The sequence below is a fragment of the Sparus aurata genome, chromosome 16, assembly GCF_900880675.1.
Source record: "Sparus aurata chromosome 16, fSpaAur1.1, whole genome shotgun sequence".
Taxonomy (NCBI): domain Eukaryota; kingdom Metazoa; phylum Chordata; class Actinopteri; order Spariformes; family Sparidae; genus Sparus; species Sparus aurata.
Window position 1 is genome coordinate 2,636,626 of NC_044202.1, and position 19,104 is coordinate 2,655,729.

Sequence of the window (19,104 nt, forward strand, 5' to 3'; positions counted from 1 at the left end):
CCCAGTGAAATCAAGTCTTCTTTTTATGGTAGAATATGTTGCTTATAGATCTCTAAGAGTTTACCTCGGAACATTTCTGTTACTGTCAGACATTGGAGACTTCACGGCAAACCACAAACTTTAGCTTCATGTCCCACTGCACTTTTAACAGTATGAAAAGAATTCATAAAAACTTCCAATTGAAACAAATGTAGGAGTTTAAAGCATGCAGGGAAACACACAACATTTGGAATATGTTAAATCACTTTGTTAAAAACACGTAACACAGAACGGGGAAAGCAGGAATGTTAGTACCGTCCTCTCCACTTCCTCTTCTCAGACCCCAAGAGTCACATTTCAAGGCTACAGGTGAATATTTGATATTCAAAACACAAGTTTTATCATAAAGTGCTGTTAATTTCGTGTAGTTTATAATAACAGTAAGAACAAACAGGCTGTGGTGGCACATCACTGAAGACTGAACACATATGTTCATTAGTGTTGGTGCTTCTTTTAGTGTTCAGAACCAGCACGATGGCTCTCCGGCCTCCTTACCTGAGCGCTGTCAGGTGTCCAGGACTTCCTCTGTTCAGGTGTGGACTGCTCCACAGTCAGCAGCTTGGCTCCGGATCTCCTCAGTACGTCCGCTTCAACACGGGCGATTCTGATTTGGCCCTGCTCCGTGTCGGACTTCTGGGAAGCAGCACAAAGTACAATTTCTTATCACATACATCCTTTATGATAGCTGTGGGACTGCAGTGAATCTTGGCTCTATAGAAGCCGATTTTTCTTTTTAAATGTTGGATGAGACAAATAACTCACCTCAGCCTCCACTGAGGTGGATTTCAGGAGTTGAGGCTGAGAGGACGCCTGCTGAACTGACGGAGCTTTGGTTTGGACCGGAGTCGGAGGCTGCTGGATGAACAGAGCAGGGACCTTCTACAAGATGAAAACAAAAGGTTCAGTACAGTTCAGAGGTTCAGTGAACTTCTAGGACTGACTCACTGATCAACTGATGCATACTGACCTTCTCCAGTTCCAGCAGCAGAGTCTGGAGCTGGTCCACGACAGTAAAGACAGTCAGAGTCTCTTCAGCTTTGTCCGGAAGACAAAGACCTGGTTTACACTTCTGGATCTCCGCTACAGTTCTCCTCATGGACTGGATCTTCTGCTCAACAGTCTGCAGACATAACGACATTCAGAAAAACTGATCCTTCAAAACAAACCACCATTTAGCATTTGTAGATTTTGGTCTTTTCTTATCCTGAAGATCACACCATGTTGATATCAAATGAAACCACTTCACTCTTCCGTCTCACCTTGAGGCCTTCTTCTCTGGGGCTGGGTAAAGTCTCTGGAGACGATAACAAGGTCCTGATCTCAGTCACGTCACTCTCCATCCGCCTGACCTCACTCTCGATGGCTTCCACCTCCTAGAAAGCAAAAGATCCATCAATACTTACAAAACACAAGCAGCTGAAGCAGCAACAGATAGTTTGGTAAAGAGAGGCAAGTTAACAGAAAGATAACAACATCTGTGGAGACTCACAGCTGCAGCGTGCTCCAGCTGAGACAGAGGAGCAGTGAACCCGTCTTGCACGTCGGCCACCTGGTGATCGGCTTCGATCAGCTGTTCCTGGAGCGCTGTGGTGTCGCACACCTGCGACATTTCCTCCAGGACCGAGCTGAAGCCCTGCAGGGTGGACCGGATCTGTGCCGAGTCATCCAGCACCGTCTGCAACACAAGACAGACGACAATCTTTGTCAGTGAAGATCCATCAAGAAGAGAGAATTACAGTAAGTGCGGCATTAAGAGAAGGACAGAGCACAGCTCAGTGTACCGACCTGCAGAGCCTGAACGTGACTGCTCAGACATTTGGCCGTGGTGTAGGTACAGGGGGCGGCGAGCCACGACTCAGCCTCATTCCTCCAGCTTTTAGAGCTTTTGATCATCTCCTGATGCTCCTGAAGCCACGTTTGAATCTGAGCAGAAACACAAACAAGATGTAGTTTAAAATCCTAATCAGGAAACCAAACCAGACGTGAAAGGAGGACTGAAGGGACAGGAAGTCGTTCTGACCTTGCTGATGACGGTGGTCCTCTGCTCCGCCTGCTTGGCCAGCTGTGAGTGAAGCTGCTGCACCTCCACCAGTCTCTCAGTGAGGCTCAGCGCCTCCTCCGGGTTCTCCAAGTCCTGCATGGCCACTTCCAGCGCCGCGAGACACGAGTGCCACACGTCCAGCTCGTCCCACACACGCTGAGCACACACACACACACACACACACACACACGCACACACGTAATTATTTTATGATTCATTCAGTCATGACATCGTAAGTTATGACAGAAACCAATTAAATATAACTTTAAAATAACAGAAAATCTGAAGAGGTATAAGGTAATAATCCAGCCAGGTCGCTGCTCACCTTCTGAGTGATCTTTGCGTGAGCCACGCCGGGACTTCTCTGCTCAAGTCTTTTCTGAACTGACCTCAGGCCAGCCTGGATCTCGGACAGCTTGGCCCCCAGCCTGTGGACCGGACCGCTCCTCTCCACCACCTTTCCAACCTGATGGATGAGTCAGGTACAAAACATTAGAATTCATCCAACAGGAAACAAGTCAGACCTGCAGAAGCCTTTGATTTGTTATCGTCCCTGCAGACATTTCTAAACATAATCATCTTTAATTTCAACTTTCCATCTTCTCCCTTCTGAGCCACATACAGATGTTTTTATATTTCTTATAATAAAAGTCTCATGTACCTTCACTTCTACTTGTTGCATTGACTCTTTGACCTCCTTCAGCTGGCCTTCGAGCTCGACGGGGACCAGAGAGTACATGTCTGAGTACTTCATCTTCAGGCTCTCCATGATGCGCTGGACCAAAGCCTTCTGGGTACACAGCTGACCGTGAACCTCCTGAAGCCAGAGAGAAGAAATGTGTAAATGACAAAAAAACACAACAAAAACGAAAGACAGAGAAATCAACATCAGTATCAACACAGTCAAGAAGGGTATAATGCTCATGAAACTGTATTTTTTTAGTCAAATAGTAGAGTTCTTGCAAAAAGACACAAACGTCGATCTTATCCACAAACTGCCTCTAAGCTCCCGGTGCTTTGTTCAGCAGTTAGCGCTCGTCTGCGCTGCTTTCGTTGAACAAAGTCCTTCAGTTTCACAAAAACAAAACGAACTCTCTGCACCTCCACAAGATTCTGCTCAAAATAAGAAAAATGCAACAGATAATCCAGACGAGACTACCTGGAACTGAATACGTCCGATGCTCTGCTGAAGAGGTGAATCTTGTTATCACTACTGGAAACTGAGCGTGTTTGTGTGTCTGTGTGTGTGTGTGTGTGTCTGTGTGACACAATGGAGGAGCGAGGAGACGGTTTCTTTGCAGCGGGATATGAGTGTGTGTGTGTGGCTGTGTGTCTATCTTTATGAGGACCAATTTCCATTTTAAGTTTTTGAAAATGACGACAAATATTAAGAAAAACAAGCAATTTAAAGCAAGTCTGTACATATGTGGAAAGTGGGGACATTTTTAAAAAGTGGGGACGTTTGAGGACGTTTGAGGACGTTTTTGTAAACTCAGCACAGTTTCTCTTGCGCTTCCTTCTTAAAAAGGCCTATGTGAGGGTTTAGGTTACCGACTGAAGTTAGGACCCTGGGACTGTATCATGTCAATGAGTGTCCTCATAAATACAGAAGTAGAAATGTGTGTGTGTGTGTGTGTCTGTGGAATGACTTGGCGACAAAGGCCACCTGGAAGATCCACTTACAGACCAGAACAAAAGGTGTCTGGTACAAGAGGAGGGCGAGGGTAGTGGGAGTGATGGGGGGGCGATGTGGAGTGTTCAGGTCTTTCATCAACTCAGACCCTCTGCAAGGGGAAGGGAAGTGTGTGTGTGTGTGTGTGTGTGTGTGTGTGTGTGTGTGTGTGTGTGGAGGGGATGAGGAGATGCTGGCCTCTGCTCAGGTTTCGGGACAAAGGGCAGAGTGATTCTGCCGGTTGGTGGGTTCACACAGTGAACACTAAACAGACTTCGGGCTGGAGTCCAAACCAACGGTTCCATTCAGATGCTTCATATTTTTACTGGACACTTACACCACACAGTCGACAGCTCTTTGCATTTAGTTTGGATAAAATCACAACCATCGCTTGGTGTGAACTATATACTTTTTAAAGTAGCGTCTCCATTTCAATATCAAGGTACTTGGTCAGAAAAATGTGTGATGTTCAATTTTGTTGACCAGCATTTATGAAGAGCTTCTGAGGAGATTTACCTAAAAATATAGCAATACAGTATAAACAGGGTTCGTACACTTTTTTCAAGGTCAAATTCAAGCACTTTTCAAGCACTTTTAAGGGTCATTTTTAAGATTTTCCAGCACCTTATTGCTGGGGTGAAATACGTATCTAAGGGAATATATATACTTGTGATTTTTTTTCTTCACTTTTTATCACAGTTATGTACATTGTCCAGTCTGATCCCAATTTTGTGAAAGACACAGAATTATAATGTCAAGCACTTTCAAGCACTTAAACTAAAATCCAAGCACTTTTCAGACCTTGAAAACCCAACACTGAAATTCAAGCACTTTCAAGGATTTCAAGAACCCGTATGAACCCTGTATAAAGGCCATATTGCCCAGCCCTACTTTAGCTGAGTGATAAACAAGTGTGTTTCATGTGCTGCTGATACAAATAGCAATGACCTGTAATGTTGGGCGCAGTGGGCAGAATTGCATCATTGTGTTTTCAGTTCAGATGATGAAACTGTCCCGTCTCATTAGAGACTCGTTATCTACACTCCACTGGCTGCAGAGAGAGACACACTCCAGCTCTGCACTCACTGTCACGGTTCTGAAAGTGAGTTTGGAGACACTCGGAGGTCCTACAGATGGTCCCGGGGGGGTCAAGTCCAACTGAAACTATTTTGTTTTTCTGCCACGGGACGTCGGCTCTGTAAATGATGTGTCTCATGTCTTTATTTGAGAGAGAAATAATGGCTCCATGATGATGATTCTTTGCATGAATCTATCAAAATACTGTAATTTTTCTCAGTACGCAGAAGGAGAACTTGTTTCCACACAGCAAATAAACACTAAAAGTGCAGAGAGTGGCCATTTTTTTTTTTTTTTTTTTGCATTTGATTGTGATGGAATATCTTTAAAGAAGTCACTACAGGTGTATAAACTAATATATGAATCTCTGTTGCCTTTTGTGTCATTTATATAAAAATCATTTTTTAACGAGCAAATAAATTATTATTTATCATTTATTTATTTTTATTATTTAGCAAATAAAAAGGTCAAAATGACGGTCATGGCCATTCTAGTGTTGAATTAATTTTAAACAGTATTTGAACAAATAAGTAAGGTCACTGTTTTTATCATATGCAGAATGCCACACTGATTAAAAGACAGGACACGGTCTGCGACATGAAACGAGAGCTGCAGACTGAACAAGTAGAGCAGACAGGTCACTTTAGGAATCTCAAAAACAAAGCAGTGTGCCCAATTAAATCTGAAAACTGAACAAAATAGCTACTAACAAAACAATGTGACAACTGTTTTTCATGTCATGGGTCACAGAAAGTCGCCCAAATGAAGTAAAATATTCATTTTACATAGAAAATATGATAGACTGAGCATCTCTTGTATTCTTGTATTCTCCTGTAGCACAAAATAAAGAAAGTTCTGTGTGTACTTGTGATGTGTGGACACTAATCAATGTTGAGCACATGAAAACTCTGCTGTAGAGTTACGATGAAACTTTTCCTTTAGGATTCGAATGAAAACAGTCACTGATGGTTTAGTCGAGCATCCTACCTGAAGCTCCTTGGTGCTGCCGCTCTGCTCCATCTCTAACAGAAGACCGTCCGCAGCCTCCAACCAGACCCGGGTGCCCTGCAGCTCCTCCCGGACCTTTTCTCTCTCCTCCAGCTCCATCCTGGTCGCCTCCAAACCCTCCCCGCTCTTCTGCTTCACACTGTGAGAACACACATGCATACGAGGGTTTACCTTCAGCCTATGAAAGTGACAGTTTGCACCGAGAGCAACATCCACCGTTAAAGTCAAAGCACAGGGCTGCATGGTAAAACACTGTCACTGTAAATGTATTTAAATACTGTAAAACCTCGGAGGCACTGCAGTCTACATCCGACCCACTTTAGCCTGATTGTCTATCCAGGCGTAGCAGGGCTTGTGGGTAGTTGAGTTTTTTGTGTCAACAGCCTAATGCTGCATTTACATAGATGACTGGTTATATTGTTTAAGTGGACGAGGGCAGGATGATAAACAAAAGGTGAGGCCAGTGGGGATTACTTCCGGAAACGGTTGCCATCCAAAGTTTAAATATTGAAAGTTTTTTCTTTCCTTCCTCAAAAATATGCAACCAACACATCAAACTCCACCTTACCTGCCGTATCGAGCCTGCATCGCCTGCAGCTTCTGACAGAGCGGAGTGGGAGGAGCCTGCTCCAGGTCGGCGGAGACGCCCTGTAGCCTGGCGGTGCGCAGCTCCAGAGCGGACAGGGCTCGATGTTCGCAGTCCAGTCTGTCCTGGTACTGTTCCCAGGACTGCAGCAGGTCGTGAAGCTCCTCGGTGGTGGCCTTTAACCCAGCGCTGCTAGGAAGCTCCGCCTTTACCTGCTCCAGGACAACAGAGGCCTTCTCCACCTGAGAGGAGGAACCACAAACAGTATGGTCTCCACAATGCCTCATAGTGACAGTAACGTAAGCAAATTAACATATTATAACACATAGAGGCATTTTTTTTAAGTTGCAGTTGTACTTACACTGCTGGTGATTTCACTCCATTCTGCAATCCTGTCTTTACTACGAGCCGTCAGCTCTCGTGTGCAGCGCAGTAATCTTGATATCCGTCTGGAGAGCGCAGTCACGGCGGCCACCCTGCCTCCACAACAGCTCCGCTCTGGGCACCACTCCTTCAGCTCCTCCAGACGCCCCTGCAGAGACTCCACCTCCTCAGACAGAGCCTGAACAAGAGATAGAGGCATGTCAAAAAGCACGAAAGCATTATTTAGGTCAGTTTTTCTGTGGTGGTATTCCCAGAGCAGTGAATGTGTATGTGACAGGACTCATACTCGGAGCTTGTCGTGCTGGTCGGTGCAGTCAGAGAGACAGGTGACCTTCTGACGGATGACCTGCAGGAGGCTGCTCTCTGCACTCTTCACGTTCAGGAGGATTTCCTCCTGGCACTTGGTGTATTTTTTGTGATTTTCTGCACACCTGAAACACAGAAATAACTTTGCTCCCTTGATGTGCTTTGACTTTGACTTTGCTAAGAAGTTAGACTTTCATCTGTGAGCCCATTACCTGCTGAGACACTCCAGTCGTATGTGGCCCTTTGCCTGGAGGGTGGACATCCTCACCAGGAGCTGGCTCAGAACATTCTCCTGGAGCTGCTCCACCTTCTGTGGGGACAGGTAAGGATGCAGGGCAGCCTGGCTCTGGAGCTGCTCCACATGGGCCTGGAACTGCTGCTGCAGCAAGGCCAAAGCCTGCTGGGTCTCCTCCAGCTTTTCAGAGCAGAGTCCAGCAGAGCCTTGTGGTGGCAGCAGAGCGATCTCGATGTCCCTCAGGTATTGGACCGCTTGTCTGACAGAAAATGTGTAGCTTCTAAAAGACTCGCTGGCCTGAGAGATGTTCTCCTAAAACAGAATAAATACATTTTTTTAACTACATATTCAAATTGTATTAGGACTGTAGCATCTCAGTCTTATATTTATTTCATGATTCAATTATTTTGAAATGCAATTATTTTGCCCAGTCCAGTTATTGTAACACATATAACAACATATACATATAAACATTAATTATGCTACTTGCCATTTGTGAGTCACATTCACGGATGATTGCATTCTTCAGGTCCATCAGATTTTGGGATGCACTTCCTCGTCTGGTTCCCTTCTTCTGCTGCAGAACCTCCAGTTCTCTCATTTTCGACTCTACACTCTTTCTCAAAGACATGATTCTTCTGTACACGTTTTTAATTGCTCTTTCATTTGGCTCGACCATGGGGACTTTCTTGAGCACCTCCTGGATCTTCCTGAGGAAGGCCTGGCTGGCTTCCTTCTCTGATTCAAGATCTCGATCCTTCAGCACGGTCCTCTCTATGATGCTGAGGTTGTTGTTGAGTGTCATCTCCGAGACGTCGAGGCTCTCCTCGTTTTGTTTCAGCCTCTGTTGCTCTGCGGACAGCTGTGAGGGGTAAAGGTCAGCAGAGATCATCTGGAGTTTGGAGTGAGCCTCGCCAGACAAATACTTTATCAGAGGAAACTGGATGAGGAGGTTCTGACAGACTTTGTACTTCTCCTGCAGATCCTTGCTGTCTTCCTTGGTCTCAGGGACCTGGTCCTGTATGTTCTCCCTGAGGTCCTCCACACACTGCCTCAGGTACAGGTACCTTTCATGATCTCTGGATTTAATTTCCAGGGTGGCCATTTTGCCGTGAAGTTCAGAAATGACAGAGTACAGTTCCCTTGTCTTTTCCTGGGGAATCCACGGTAGCACAAGGTCAATCTGAGACTTGTGCTCCAAAATCATGTGTTTGTAAGGCTGCAGAGCTTCCAGGGACTCTTTTGTGATGGGGTACTTGTGTCTACTCAGATCTACTAACATCTGCCTGAGACTTTTTTCTATTGTAACCAGGTTTTTCTGACTTGATTCGACAGTCTTGGTGAGTTCCTCCAGGTCCTGCTTGTTTGCCTTCTCATAGCTGCTGATGGCCTGGATGTCTTCCTGAAGGTTGGTGAGCTTGTCAAAAAGCTGACAGTTCTCTGTGACACTGAGTTCAGGGGCAATGTCTTTACTCTTCATTAAAAGAGCCTCACAGACGGAGGCCTGTTTCTCTGCCTCAGTCAGGGTTTCTTGGATCTGACGAACCCTACGATCAAGTTCAGCAGGGCTCCTGAACTCATAGTCTGGACCCCTGGAGGCCTCCCTGTGCAGATGAGCCACAACCCAGGAGTCCAGGTCAGCTATCTGCTCTGACAGCTTTTCTCTGGTCTGCAGTCCTGACTCTGTCTCTCTCACTGCCTTTGCTAGCTTCTCAGTGGTCGAATGAGAGAGTTCTTCAAGGGACTCCAGAGAAGAGCGCACCATGGGCACCTCCTCAGTCTGGTCCAGCTGTGGAAGGAGCTCTGTCACCTCCTCCACCAGAGTTTCCAGCTGGCCCTGTTTGGCCATGACCTCAGACTGCAACTCCTTCAGGTCTCTGAGCTGCCGGTGCACCTCCTCAGGGAGGAGAGCCACCCTCTTCCTCCTGCCCTCAATGTCGCTCTCCGTCTGCTTTGCCCAGGCGAGGCCGTCCCTCATCACCACGATGATTTTCTCCATGATGGGGTTGCTGCTGCTCTGAGCGTGAGACGACACCAGTTTCTCTGTGTGACAAAGTTGGTCTTTGACCCTCAAAAGCTGCTGCTGTACCTCTTTTGTTTCGTTCTCCCACTGTGAGCTGGGGAGTTGAGCATCTGCCAGGTGCTGCAAATGAAGGTGATTTTGCTGGGCAGCCTTAACCTCAGCATTTGCCACCATCAGCTCCTGTGCCTTCTTGCAAGTCCACGGAGCAGCTGAAGGAGACTTGGCTTCAAGGTCTTTGCCGATTGTTTCCAATTGTTTCTGAAGACTTGATATCGCAGACAGAAGGCTGCTGGTTTCTTGAGAATGAGCATTGGTGTGATATAAGGTCCTCTCTACATCTCTCTCCAGGTATCTCCACTTCCCTTGGAGGTTATTCTGCTCAGTCTGTGCAGTTGCTTGCTCTGCTCGGCTGAGGTGTGGGCATAACTTGGTATGACTCAAGAGCATCTTCCCCAGAACTGTTCTTTTCTTCTCCATACTTCTCTGTAAGGATGATAGTTGCGCTGCCGCCTTGGAGCTGCTCTCCTCTGGGGACCTGAAAGAAAAATGGTTTGAGTTTAGAAATCCTGAGCTTGGCTTTTAAAATGTTACATCTGTGAGTGTTAAGAGTTGAGCCCCAATCCTTAAATCCTTTATAAAGTGAGTCTTATTTCACTGAACCAGAAACATATTGTATAATGCAGTAGTATAGTAACTGCAACGTTTAATCAAGAAATCAAATGAAACCCAAGATGATAACTCACTTTCTAACAGCGTCCAGTTCTGCGGTCAGTTTCTCCAGTGTGTTCTTGGCTGCTTCAGTCTGTTTGCAGTAATCAGTCACCACCTGCACCTGGGCCTCTTTACTCTGGACGACAGCAGCTGCATCCTGAGCTACAGTATACCATTGATCCTCTGCAAGCTCCAGAGCATCCCTGTTCTCAGCATCAGCTTCCTTCATCTGAGAGAGCAGTGACACCTGTGCCTGGGCAGTCTCTTGGCACTCCTGAACTCAGCAAGCAAAGGAAACGCACAGACATTCAAAGCCTATAATTTTAGTGCGAATGTTACTTTAATTAAGATAATATATATTTATAAAACGATATGAGTGATTTATTTCAACAGTGCCTCATAGGTGTTGATGTCTTTGATACTGCCAATGGGTGCTTGTTTTTAATATCCACCTTTGGAGCAGGCTGGCACAGATATGAGGTGTAGATGCCATTTCTGGAGGCACTTTATTACCTATGTTTTGCCAACCTGCTGTCCAACTCCAAGCTGCAGCCATGACATTTTTTTTTAGTTCTAGTGAGTCATGCACCCCATCACTTTAAACGCACCTGAGCGTCCTCCAGCTGCTTGGCCATGGCTGTAGGGTTGAGTTCAGCTGGGTGGTTCTTGCAGCTCAGGACTTTAGACACCAGCCTGCTTAGACGGATGTCCGGATCACTGGTGGATTTGATCAGAGCTTCTGGAGTATCCTCCAGCAGTTTACCCTGAAGACACAGATACACATCAGAGCCCAGAGTCTCAAAATTACCAACTGAGGCCCAGAAATGGGTTTTGGTGAGGTCCAAACATGACCACAGATTTAACTTGCAAGGAAAAAATATTTTTAATTCCATGTAATTTGACCCCATAAATGTAGGAAGTAGGGTATTCTAAATGTTCCTTGTATTATAAAAAAACAAGCCAATTTTTTACAATTCACTGTGTATTTTTAACACGTAGTGAAATACAAAAGGAAAGATGTAAAAACACAAGCTAGATTCAAAACAAAAATACTGACATGTCGTGTTCAGGACACTGGTAATTTCATGAAATATTCCTGACAATTTGAAGGTTTAAATAATCACGATACCTCAGTAAGTTGTCTGTTGGGTCCTGTCCCTATGAGTAGCTGTACTACTGTGAAGATGCCCCCCATTTCAGATTCCTCTTGCTCCTCCAAAACAAGTTTCTCAGTCTTCACAACAGTCGCTCCGGCTTGAGCTTCGTCGTCCTGATAGGGAAATCCTTCCGCCCAGGTTACCTCACCCCAGGTACTACTAGCTGACGATTTCTGGATTGTTGAAGATTTCGTTGATACCTTGTCACCCTTGCACACCTGCTCCCATTGTGAAGACAAAACGCTGCATTAATGCAGAAACAATTCTGACAAACACTCCTAATCGCCTACTGTTTCTGTTGTGCTGAGAACAGCACATTCTGAAACGAGACCGCCCATTTGAATGATGCGTTTTTTCTGGAAGTATGACAAGTCTTACCCCCTTGCAGGTAAGATAGTGAAAACATGTATGAGCATGCTCATATTACAACCCTGAGGCAATAAAGCCTTTGGTAGAACAGGTGTTTACGTCTCTGGTTGGTATTCTTTGGTTTGCATGTAATACTTAAAATACTAAAATTAAGAGCTTGTGAAATGTATTACTTTTTACAAAGCCTTTAAAGGGACGTATATCAGTCAACCATGCACCCGTTAGTTGCAAGAATCTTAGAAAGCAAGTACAAACAAGCATGTCAAAGATAGGTTGATGCACATACACGACTTCCCTGGGGCAAGAAAACTATATTTACCCTCATTTTCACTGGATATCGCTTCCTTTCTCACACTCTACTCAACTTGTCTTTGAGTATGTAATATAATCTTCTATTGTAATCAGACAGGTAGGCCGCGTTTTTAAACAGATGTTGCTTGAAGGGTAAAAGTATAACACAGTGTGTTTTCTTCTTTTTCAAAAAAACTAAAACTGAGAAATGTCATGATGTAGAGTGGGGGAATGCATTTAAATTTAGTAGGGTTAGGGTCATTAACCATGAACTAGTGGATATGGATGTGGTATTAAGAACATAGTGATGAGCTAGTTTGTATACAGTAGTATTATATGTAACAATATGCGACCCCATATCTTACCTGTGGTGAATCTGCACTCTGAAGCCTCACTGCGGTGGTGGTAGTCGTTGCCACTGGAAGCGGAACATTTTGTATTTCTACTTTGACCATTGTCTCCTTTTCCTTTTCCTGAATTGTGCTCTTCTTCCCCCTTTTCTGGTCTTCTTCCGTTTCTATTGCATCTAATGCAGTTTTCTCTGTTTGGGTTTTAGGGACCACGCTGGGTTCAGACAGGGAATCAGCAAAGCGTTCTTGCACTTCTACTCTGGTCATTTTAACTGTAGACTTCGGCTGAGCGTCAGTGGCAGCCACATCCTTGCTTTGTTTAGCCGTCTCAAACTGGATACTTGACTCCATCCTTGGCTCCTTTTCTATTGTGACAGTTTTGTATTCATGTAGAGTCTGTTGGATTTCCACCATCTCAACAGACTTCTGCTCCAGGCTTTTGGGTACCCCATGGACAACCTGCTCCTTGACCTCTTTGGGTCTGTCCTGTGTGGTTTTGGTGAGTTCTGGTTGAGTCCCAGTTTGGCTCGGTTTTAACTGATCTTGTTCAGATAAACTTATAGTTACAAATTCTCTCCCTGGATCTTGTGGCTGGGCAGCTGCAAGAATGGTAGAGGTCGGCAGAGAAGTAGGGTCACCTTCAGTCACATTCTCTTGCTTTTCCGTTCTGATTTCTTGCACTTCTACTCTTGTTTCAACTGCAGCCTTCTTAGGGTGAACGTCTGCTGAAGTCTTATCTTTGATTTCTGGAACTTTTTCACTCTGTATACTCGTCTGAACCTTAACTTTCCTAGGCTTCTTTGTCAACATGACAGAGACATTTTCCTCCTCCACTTGAACCTCAGGTATATTCTTTTGTAAAGCACCCTCATCAGTCTCCTTGACGATTTTCTCCATTGTGACTGACTTTTCATCCACGCTCTTGGTTGCACCATCCAACAACACTTTAGGCTGTTCCCGGTGATCAAGTTCCTTTGTCTTTACTTCGACCATGGTCATCTTGACTTTATCCTTCTCTGGCTGAACAGCAGCGGAAGTCAGGTCTTTGTTTCCTGGAACTTTTTCAGAGGGGATACTTGTTTGATCTACATCAACTGTTGGTGCCTTTGCTGTTTCAACAGATATGACAGTGGCCTTTGTATCTGGTTTTGCGATTTTCTCCATCTTTACAGACTTTTCATCCATGTGCTTTGGTACACCTTGCATACGTGTTGGCACCTTAGGGAGCTCATCTCGGAACCCATGTTCCTTGACCTCCGTAGGTGTACCATGTGTACTTTTCAAGAGCTCTGTCTTAGTTTCAGTTTGGCTTGGTTTTAGGATGTCTTGCTCATATAAATTTATTTCAATGAATTCTGTCTCTGTCACATGTGGTTGCAATGTCTCAGAAGCAGGAGATGTTGATTGAGCCAAGTCCCTTTGAGGCACTTTATCTTGACCTTTAGTACTGCTTTCTTGCACCTTTATCTTTTCAACTGCAGTTTTCTCTGGACTAACATCAGCTGCAGAAATGCCTTTGTTTTCTGGCACTCTGTCACCCTGGATGCTTTTCAGTCCAACATCTACCCTCAGCTCTTTAGCTTTTGTGACAGCTGTGTGTTCAGAGAAGCATATTTCTATACATTCTGTCCTGACTTCATCTGTGGGCGATGCTTTAGAGGCAGTAGGGGGTTGGGCAGAGTTAATTGCACCCTTCTCTGGCTTAAATTCAGCAGAACTCTTATCTTTGTTTTGTGGCACTCCTTCCCTCTGGATACTTGTCTGAATATCTATATCTATGCCTTTTGCACTTGAGACAGATGCGTTTTCCTCCTCTGGCCTGGTCTGTATGTCTATCTCTAGAACACACACTTCAGGCCCCAAATGGATTTTCTTAACAGACTTTTCATCTAGGCTCTTGGGTTCACCATGCACATCATGTGTCAACACTTTACCATGCTTGACCGGGGCATCATACTCCTTGAACTCTGTGGGTCTTTCCTGTGTTGTTCTCAAGACCTCCAACTTTTGGCTTGGTGTTCCTGTGTCTTGTTTAGATGAGCTCATTTGTAAAACTGTTGTCTCTGCTTCACTTGGCTGCACTGCTGCAAAAACAGCAGAGGTGGGTTGTTTGGAGCCACCTTTAGCCACACTGTCCTGACATTTACTAATACTTTCTTGCACTTCTACCCTGGTCAACTTGACTGCAGCGTTCTCTTGCTGAATATCAGTGCTAGTTGTATCTTTGCTTTGTGGTTGTTCCGTGTACTCTTTGGGTCTTTCCTTTGTGGTCTCCGGGAGTTTCAGCGGACTCACAGTTTCAAGTGGTTTGTCTTGCTCAGTTGAGCTTATTCCCGAAGACTCTGCCTCTGCCTTATGAGGCGGTGCCACAGCAAACACAGTGGATGTTGGTTGAGTGGAATCACTGTCAACCACAGTATCTGTCTCAGGCTGATGTGGCTTTATCTCACCTGTCTGGGTGACTCCTGTGTCAGGCAGATCGAGGACTATATATCGCTTCTCAGGCTCATCTGTGTTTTTCCATAAATCTTTAATATAATCTGCCAAATTTGGTGTGTCAGTGGGTTTGGTGGAGAGAGGTGGCTGTCTTTGAGGCACTTCACATAATTTCACTTTTTCTAAAGACTGGGTAATTGTTTGTCCTGTGGTATCTTTAGGCTCCAAAGGTTTAGCATGAGCAAATTCTGGGGTTGCAGAACACTTCACTTTCTCCTGTTCTTTCTTGGTTTTATCAACAGAGGCTGTCTCTGGTAGAGTGGAAAATTCCTCACTCTTTGGCTGCTGCCTGTCAGGCTCTTCCCTGCTCTTTGCTGGCTCTGCAGTTGCAGATTCTGGGGGAAGTTTCAGGCCCTTTGACCCTCTTTTGGTTGGTAAAAGTGTACCCTTTTCCACAACTGTAGTTTGAGATGTTGTTCTGACAACCTCTGGAGCTGAAGATGTTTTCTGAGTATCAGGCTGTTCCTTGGCCTTTGTCAGCTTTGTGGTAGCAATTTCTGAGGAAGGTTTCAGACCCTTTGACTCTGTTTCGGACGGTGATGGTTTTCCTTTTTCCACAACAGTGATTTCAGTTGATTCTTTGACCAACTCTTCCCTGCCCTTTGTTGGCTCTGCAGTTGCAGATTCTGGGGAAAGTTTCAGACCCTTTGACTTTCTCTTGGTTGGTAAAAGTGTGTCCTTTTCTACAGCTGTAGTTTCAGTCGTTGTAGTAACCACCTCTGGAGCTGAAGATGGTTTCTGACTGTCAGGCTCTTCCTTGCTCTTTGCCGGCTCTGCAGTTGCAGGTTCAGGGGAAGGTTTCAGACCCTTTGACTTTCTTTTGGTTGGTGAAAGCACACTCTTTTCAACAACAGTAATTTCAGTTGTTGTTACCACCTCTGGAGTTGAAGGCTTCTGACTCTCAGGCTCTTTCGTTTTTTGATCAGCCTCCACATCAAGTGATCTAACGTAGGTAACTGTCTCAGAAGTTGTGGAAATATCACCACTTTTTGACTTTCTTCTAGTTGGTACAAGCTTTGATTCTTCAATAACAACACTCAGATTTTGTTCATTGGAACTTGAAGAAGATTTTTGACCTTCAGGCCCTTTCCTTGTCTGAGGCTCATCAGTGTCGGCATGTTTAGGAGGCATTTCTGTGCTCTTTGACTTTCTCTTGGGTGGTAGAAACTTAGTTTGTTGCACAATAGAATTTTCATCTTGCCTTTGAACAAATTCTGGGACTGCAGGATCATTTTCTCGTCCTTGTTTTGTTTCCCTCAACTCCACACCAGTAGTTCTTCCAAGGGAAGATACTGACTGTGGAACTGTGGAAACCTCAAGGCTCATTGACTCTTTCCCAGTTGGTAGAGCTTCAGGGTCAGTTTTAACAGGGACAGATGTGAATGACTCTGGAATATCTAGAATAATGGTTGCTATATTCTTTGTTTCTTCAACAACACCAATTTCAGTTTGCAATACAGAGCTCAATGAAGGCTTTTGATTTTCAGCCTCTTCCTTGGTCTGTGTCAGCTCTGTGCTAGTAAGTTCAGGGGAGAGTTTCAGACCCTTCGACTGTCTTTTCGTTGGTGTAAGCTTAGCTTTTTCAAAATCAGTAGCTTCAGTCATTTCAGTTGGCTTCTGACTGTCAGGGCCTTCCTTTGACTTCCTCCTAGTTGTCATGACCTTTGTTTCTTTCAAAACATCCCTTTCAGTTTGTTTTGTAGTGAATGGCTCTGAAACATCTAGAATAATCGTTGCTATATTCTTTGTTTCTTCAACAACAGTTTCAGTTTGCACTCTTGAACTCAATGAAAGATTCTGACTGTCGGGCTCATCCTTGGTCTGTGTCAGCTCTGTGGTAGCAAGTTCTGGGGCAACTTTCAAACCCTTTGATTGTCTTTTGGTTGGTGAAAGCTTCCCTTTGTCCACACCAGTAATTTCAGTTTCAGTTTTCAGTCCTGTGGTCATGCCTGGGGTTGAAGATGGCTTTTGACTCTCAGTCTCTTCAGTTGGCTTCTGACCATCAGAGCTTTCCTTTGACTTCTTCCTGGTTAGTACAGTCTTAGTTTCTTGCACAACAGCAACTTTAGTTTGCTCTAAAGACTTCGGTCTTTCAGACTCTTTAATGGTCTTTGTCACATCCTTCGTAGCAAGTTCTGGGAACAGTTTCAGACCCTTCGACTGTCTTTTGGTCGGGGAAAGCTTACCTTTCTCCAAAACAGTAGTTCCCTTAATTTCAGTTGGTTTCTGACTGTCAGAGTCTTCCTTTGACTTTTGCCTGGTTGGCATGACTTTTGTTTCTTTTAAAACAACAGTTTCAGTTTTTTCCATAGTAAATGGCTCTGAAACATCTAGAACAATGGTTGCTATATTCTTTGTTTCATCAACAGTCATTGTAGTTTGCAAGTTTGAACTCACTGAAGGCTTCTGAGTCTTAGGCTCTTCCTTGGTCTGTGTCAGCTTCTGTATGTCGGGCTCTTTCATGGTCTTTGTTACATCCTTTGGAGCTAGTTCTGGGGAGAGCTTCAGTGCTTTTGACTTTCTTTTTGTTGGTAAAAGCTCACCCATTTCCTTTTCTGCAACAATATTTTGAGTTGGCCCTGTGACCACGTCTGGATTTGAGGACTTTTGAATGTCAGATTCTTTCTTATTTTGTTCAGGCTCCACATCAGGTGATCTGACTGTCTGAGAAGTTGTAGAAGAGTCACCATTCTTTGACTTCCTCCGGGTTGGCATGAGCTTTGTTTCTTTCAAAACAGAAGTTTCAGTTTGTTCTGTAGTCAATGGCTCTGAAACATCTAGAAAGATTGTTGCAATATTCTTTGTTTCTTCAACAGTAATAGGTCCAATTTGCACTCTTGAACTCAATGAATGCCTCTGACTGTCAGGCTCTTCCTTGGTCTGTGTCAGCTGTGTGGTAGCAGATTCTGGGGAAAGTTTCAGACCCTTTGACTTTCTTTTGGTTGGTGAAAGATCACCTTTTTCCAAAACAGTGGCGCCCGTAATTTCAGTTGGCTTTTGACTGTCAGGGTCTTCCTTTGTCTTCCTCCTGGTTGGTGTGAGCTTTGTTTCTTTCAAAACAACAGTCTCAGCTTGTTCTGTAGTCAATGGTGCTGAAACATCGAGAATAATGGTTGCTATTTTCATTTCTTCATCAAAAACCATTTCAGTTTGCACTCTTGAACTCACTGGAGGCTTCTGACTCTCAGGCTGTTCTTTGGTCTGCGCCAGCTCTGTGGTAACAGCTTCTGGGGAAATTTTCAAACCTTTCGACTGTCTTTTGGTTGGTGAAAGCTTTCCCTTTTCCACAACAGTAATTTCAGTTGGACCTGTGGCCCCACCTGGAGTTGAAGATGGCTTCTGACTGAAAGGCTCTTCTTTGGTCTTTGTCAGCTCGGTGGAACCAAGTTCCGAGAAAGGTTTCAGACCCTTTGACTTTCTTTTGGTTGGTGAAATATCAGTAAGTTCAGTAATTTCAGTTGGCTTCTGACCCTGTGGGCCTTCCTTTGACTTTCTCCTGGATGGAGTCACATCCTCTATAGGAAGTTCTGGGGAGAGTTTCAGACCCTTTGATTTTTTCTTGGTTGGCGAAAGCTTAGCTTTTTCCGAAACAGTAGTTTCAGTGATTTCGGTTGGCTTTTGACTGTCGGGGCCTTCCTTTGACCTCCTCCTGGTTGGTGTGAGCTTTGTTTCTTTCAAAACAACAGTCTCTGCTTGTTCTGTCGTGAACGTCTCTGAAACACCAGGTGTAATGGTTTCTATTTTCTTTGTTTCTTCCACAGTAGTGGTTCCTGTACTGGGTGACACTTGAGTAATAATAGTTTGCACAACTTTAGTCTCCAGCTTGGTCTGGGTGGGCTCTGTAACCACAGCCAAAGTCTTGGTCTTTCTCCTGTATGCTACAGGTGTAGTTTTCTCCACACTAGATGAAGACTGCTCAATGACCTTTTGGATCAGTACAGGTTCCTCAGCAGCAGGTTTCACAACAGGCTCAGCAGTGATATCTGGCTTGATGGCTTTAGACTGCCCGTCTGTGTTGGAGGGTTGTGCTGTGATAGGTTCTGAAGCACTGGTAGTACTCTGAGGTTTCATTTGGGTTGGTTCAATTCTTGTTTGCTCCACACTCGTAGTTTTTGTGTCCTCCACGGCTGCTGGCACAGGAGGTTTAAATGTTTTATCCTCAGTTCGTAGCTCAGCTGACACTGTCACTTCATCATCTTTATCCGTCAAGGGAATGCTTTTCTGTTGATCCACTTGTTTTTTCTCAGGTGAGCGCTTGTTTTTTCGTGGTGGTGCTACTACAGATGTCATCGTCTCCTCTAGTTTACCATGGGGGACCTCAGGCAGTTTTTGTTTACTCCTTCCATCAAGTTTCTTAAA

At 44.7% G+C, this 19,104-nt stretch overlaps 1 protein-coding gene across 1 annotated transcript in view; it reads right to left on the reverse strand.

Annotated features, from left to right (window-relative positions):
- The window catches only part of syne2b (spectrin repeat containing, nuclear envelope 2b), a 111,570-nt gene that overhangs the window by 50,315 nt on the left and 42,151 nt on the right, over nt 1-19,104 (reverse strand). Inside the window, exons 58-77 of the mRNA XM_030443159.1 lie at nt 16,066-19,098; nt 12,265-16,008; nt 11,212-11,457; nt 10,691-10,846; nt 10,115-10,356; nt 7,839-9,906; nt 7,326-7,660; nt 7,094-7,238; nt 6,785-6,985; nt 6,406-6,665; nt 5,817-5,976; nt 2,742-2,897; nt 2,406-2,546; nt 2,060-2,236; nt 1,825-1,962; nt 1,529-1,714; nt 1,299-1,412; nt 1,007-1,159; nt 802-918; nt 535-672 (exon numbers count right to left, since the gene is read on the reverse strand). Coding sequence (XP_030299019.1) covers nt 535-672; nt 802-918; nt 1,007-1,159; nt 1,299-1,412; nt 1,529-1,714; nt 1,825-1,962; nt 2,060-2,236; nt 2,406-2,546; nt 2,742-2,897; nt 5,817-5,976; nt 6,406-6,665; nt 6,785-6,985; nt 7,094-7,238; nt 7,326-7,660; nt 7,839-9,906; nt 10,115-10,356; nt 10,691-10,846; nt 11,212-11,457; nt 12,265-16,008; nt 16,066-19,098 — 11,910 coding nt within the window. The remainder of the gene's footprint in view (nt 1-534; nt 673-801; nt 919-1,006; nt 1,160-1,298; nt 1,413-1,528; nt 1,715-1,824; nt 1,963-2,059; nt 2,237-2,405; nt 2,547-2,741; nt 2,898-5,816; nt 5,977-6,405; nt 6,666-6,784; nt 6,986-7,093; nt 7,239-7,325; nt 7,661-7,838; nt 9,907-10,114; nt 10,357-10,690; nt 10,847-11,211; nt 11,458-12,264; nt 16,009-16,065; nt 19,099-19,104) is intronic.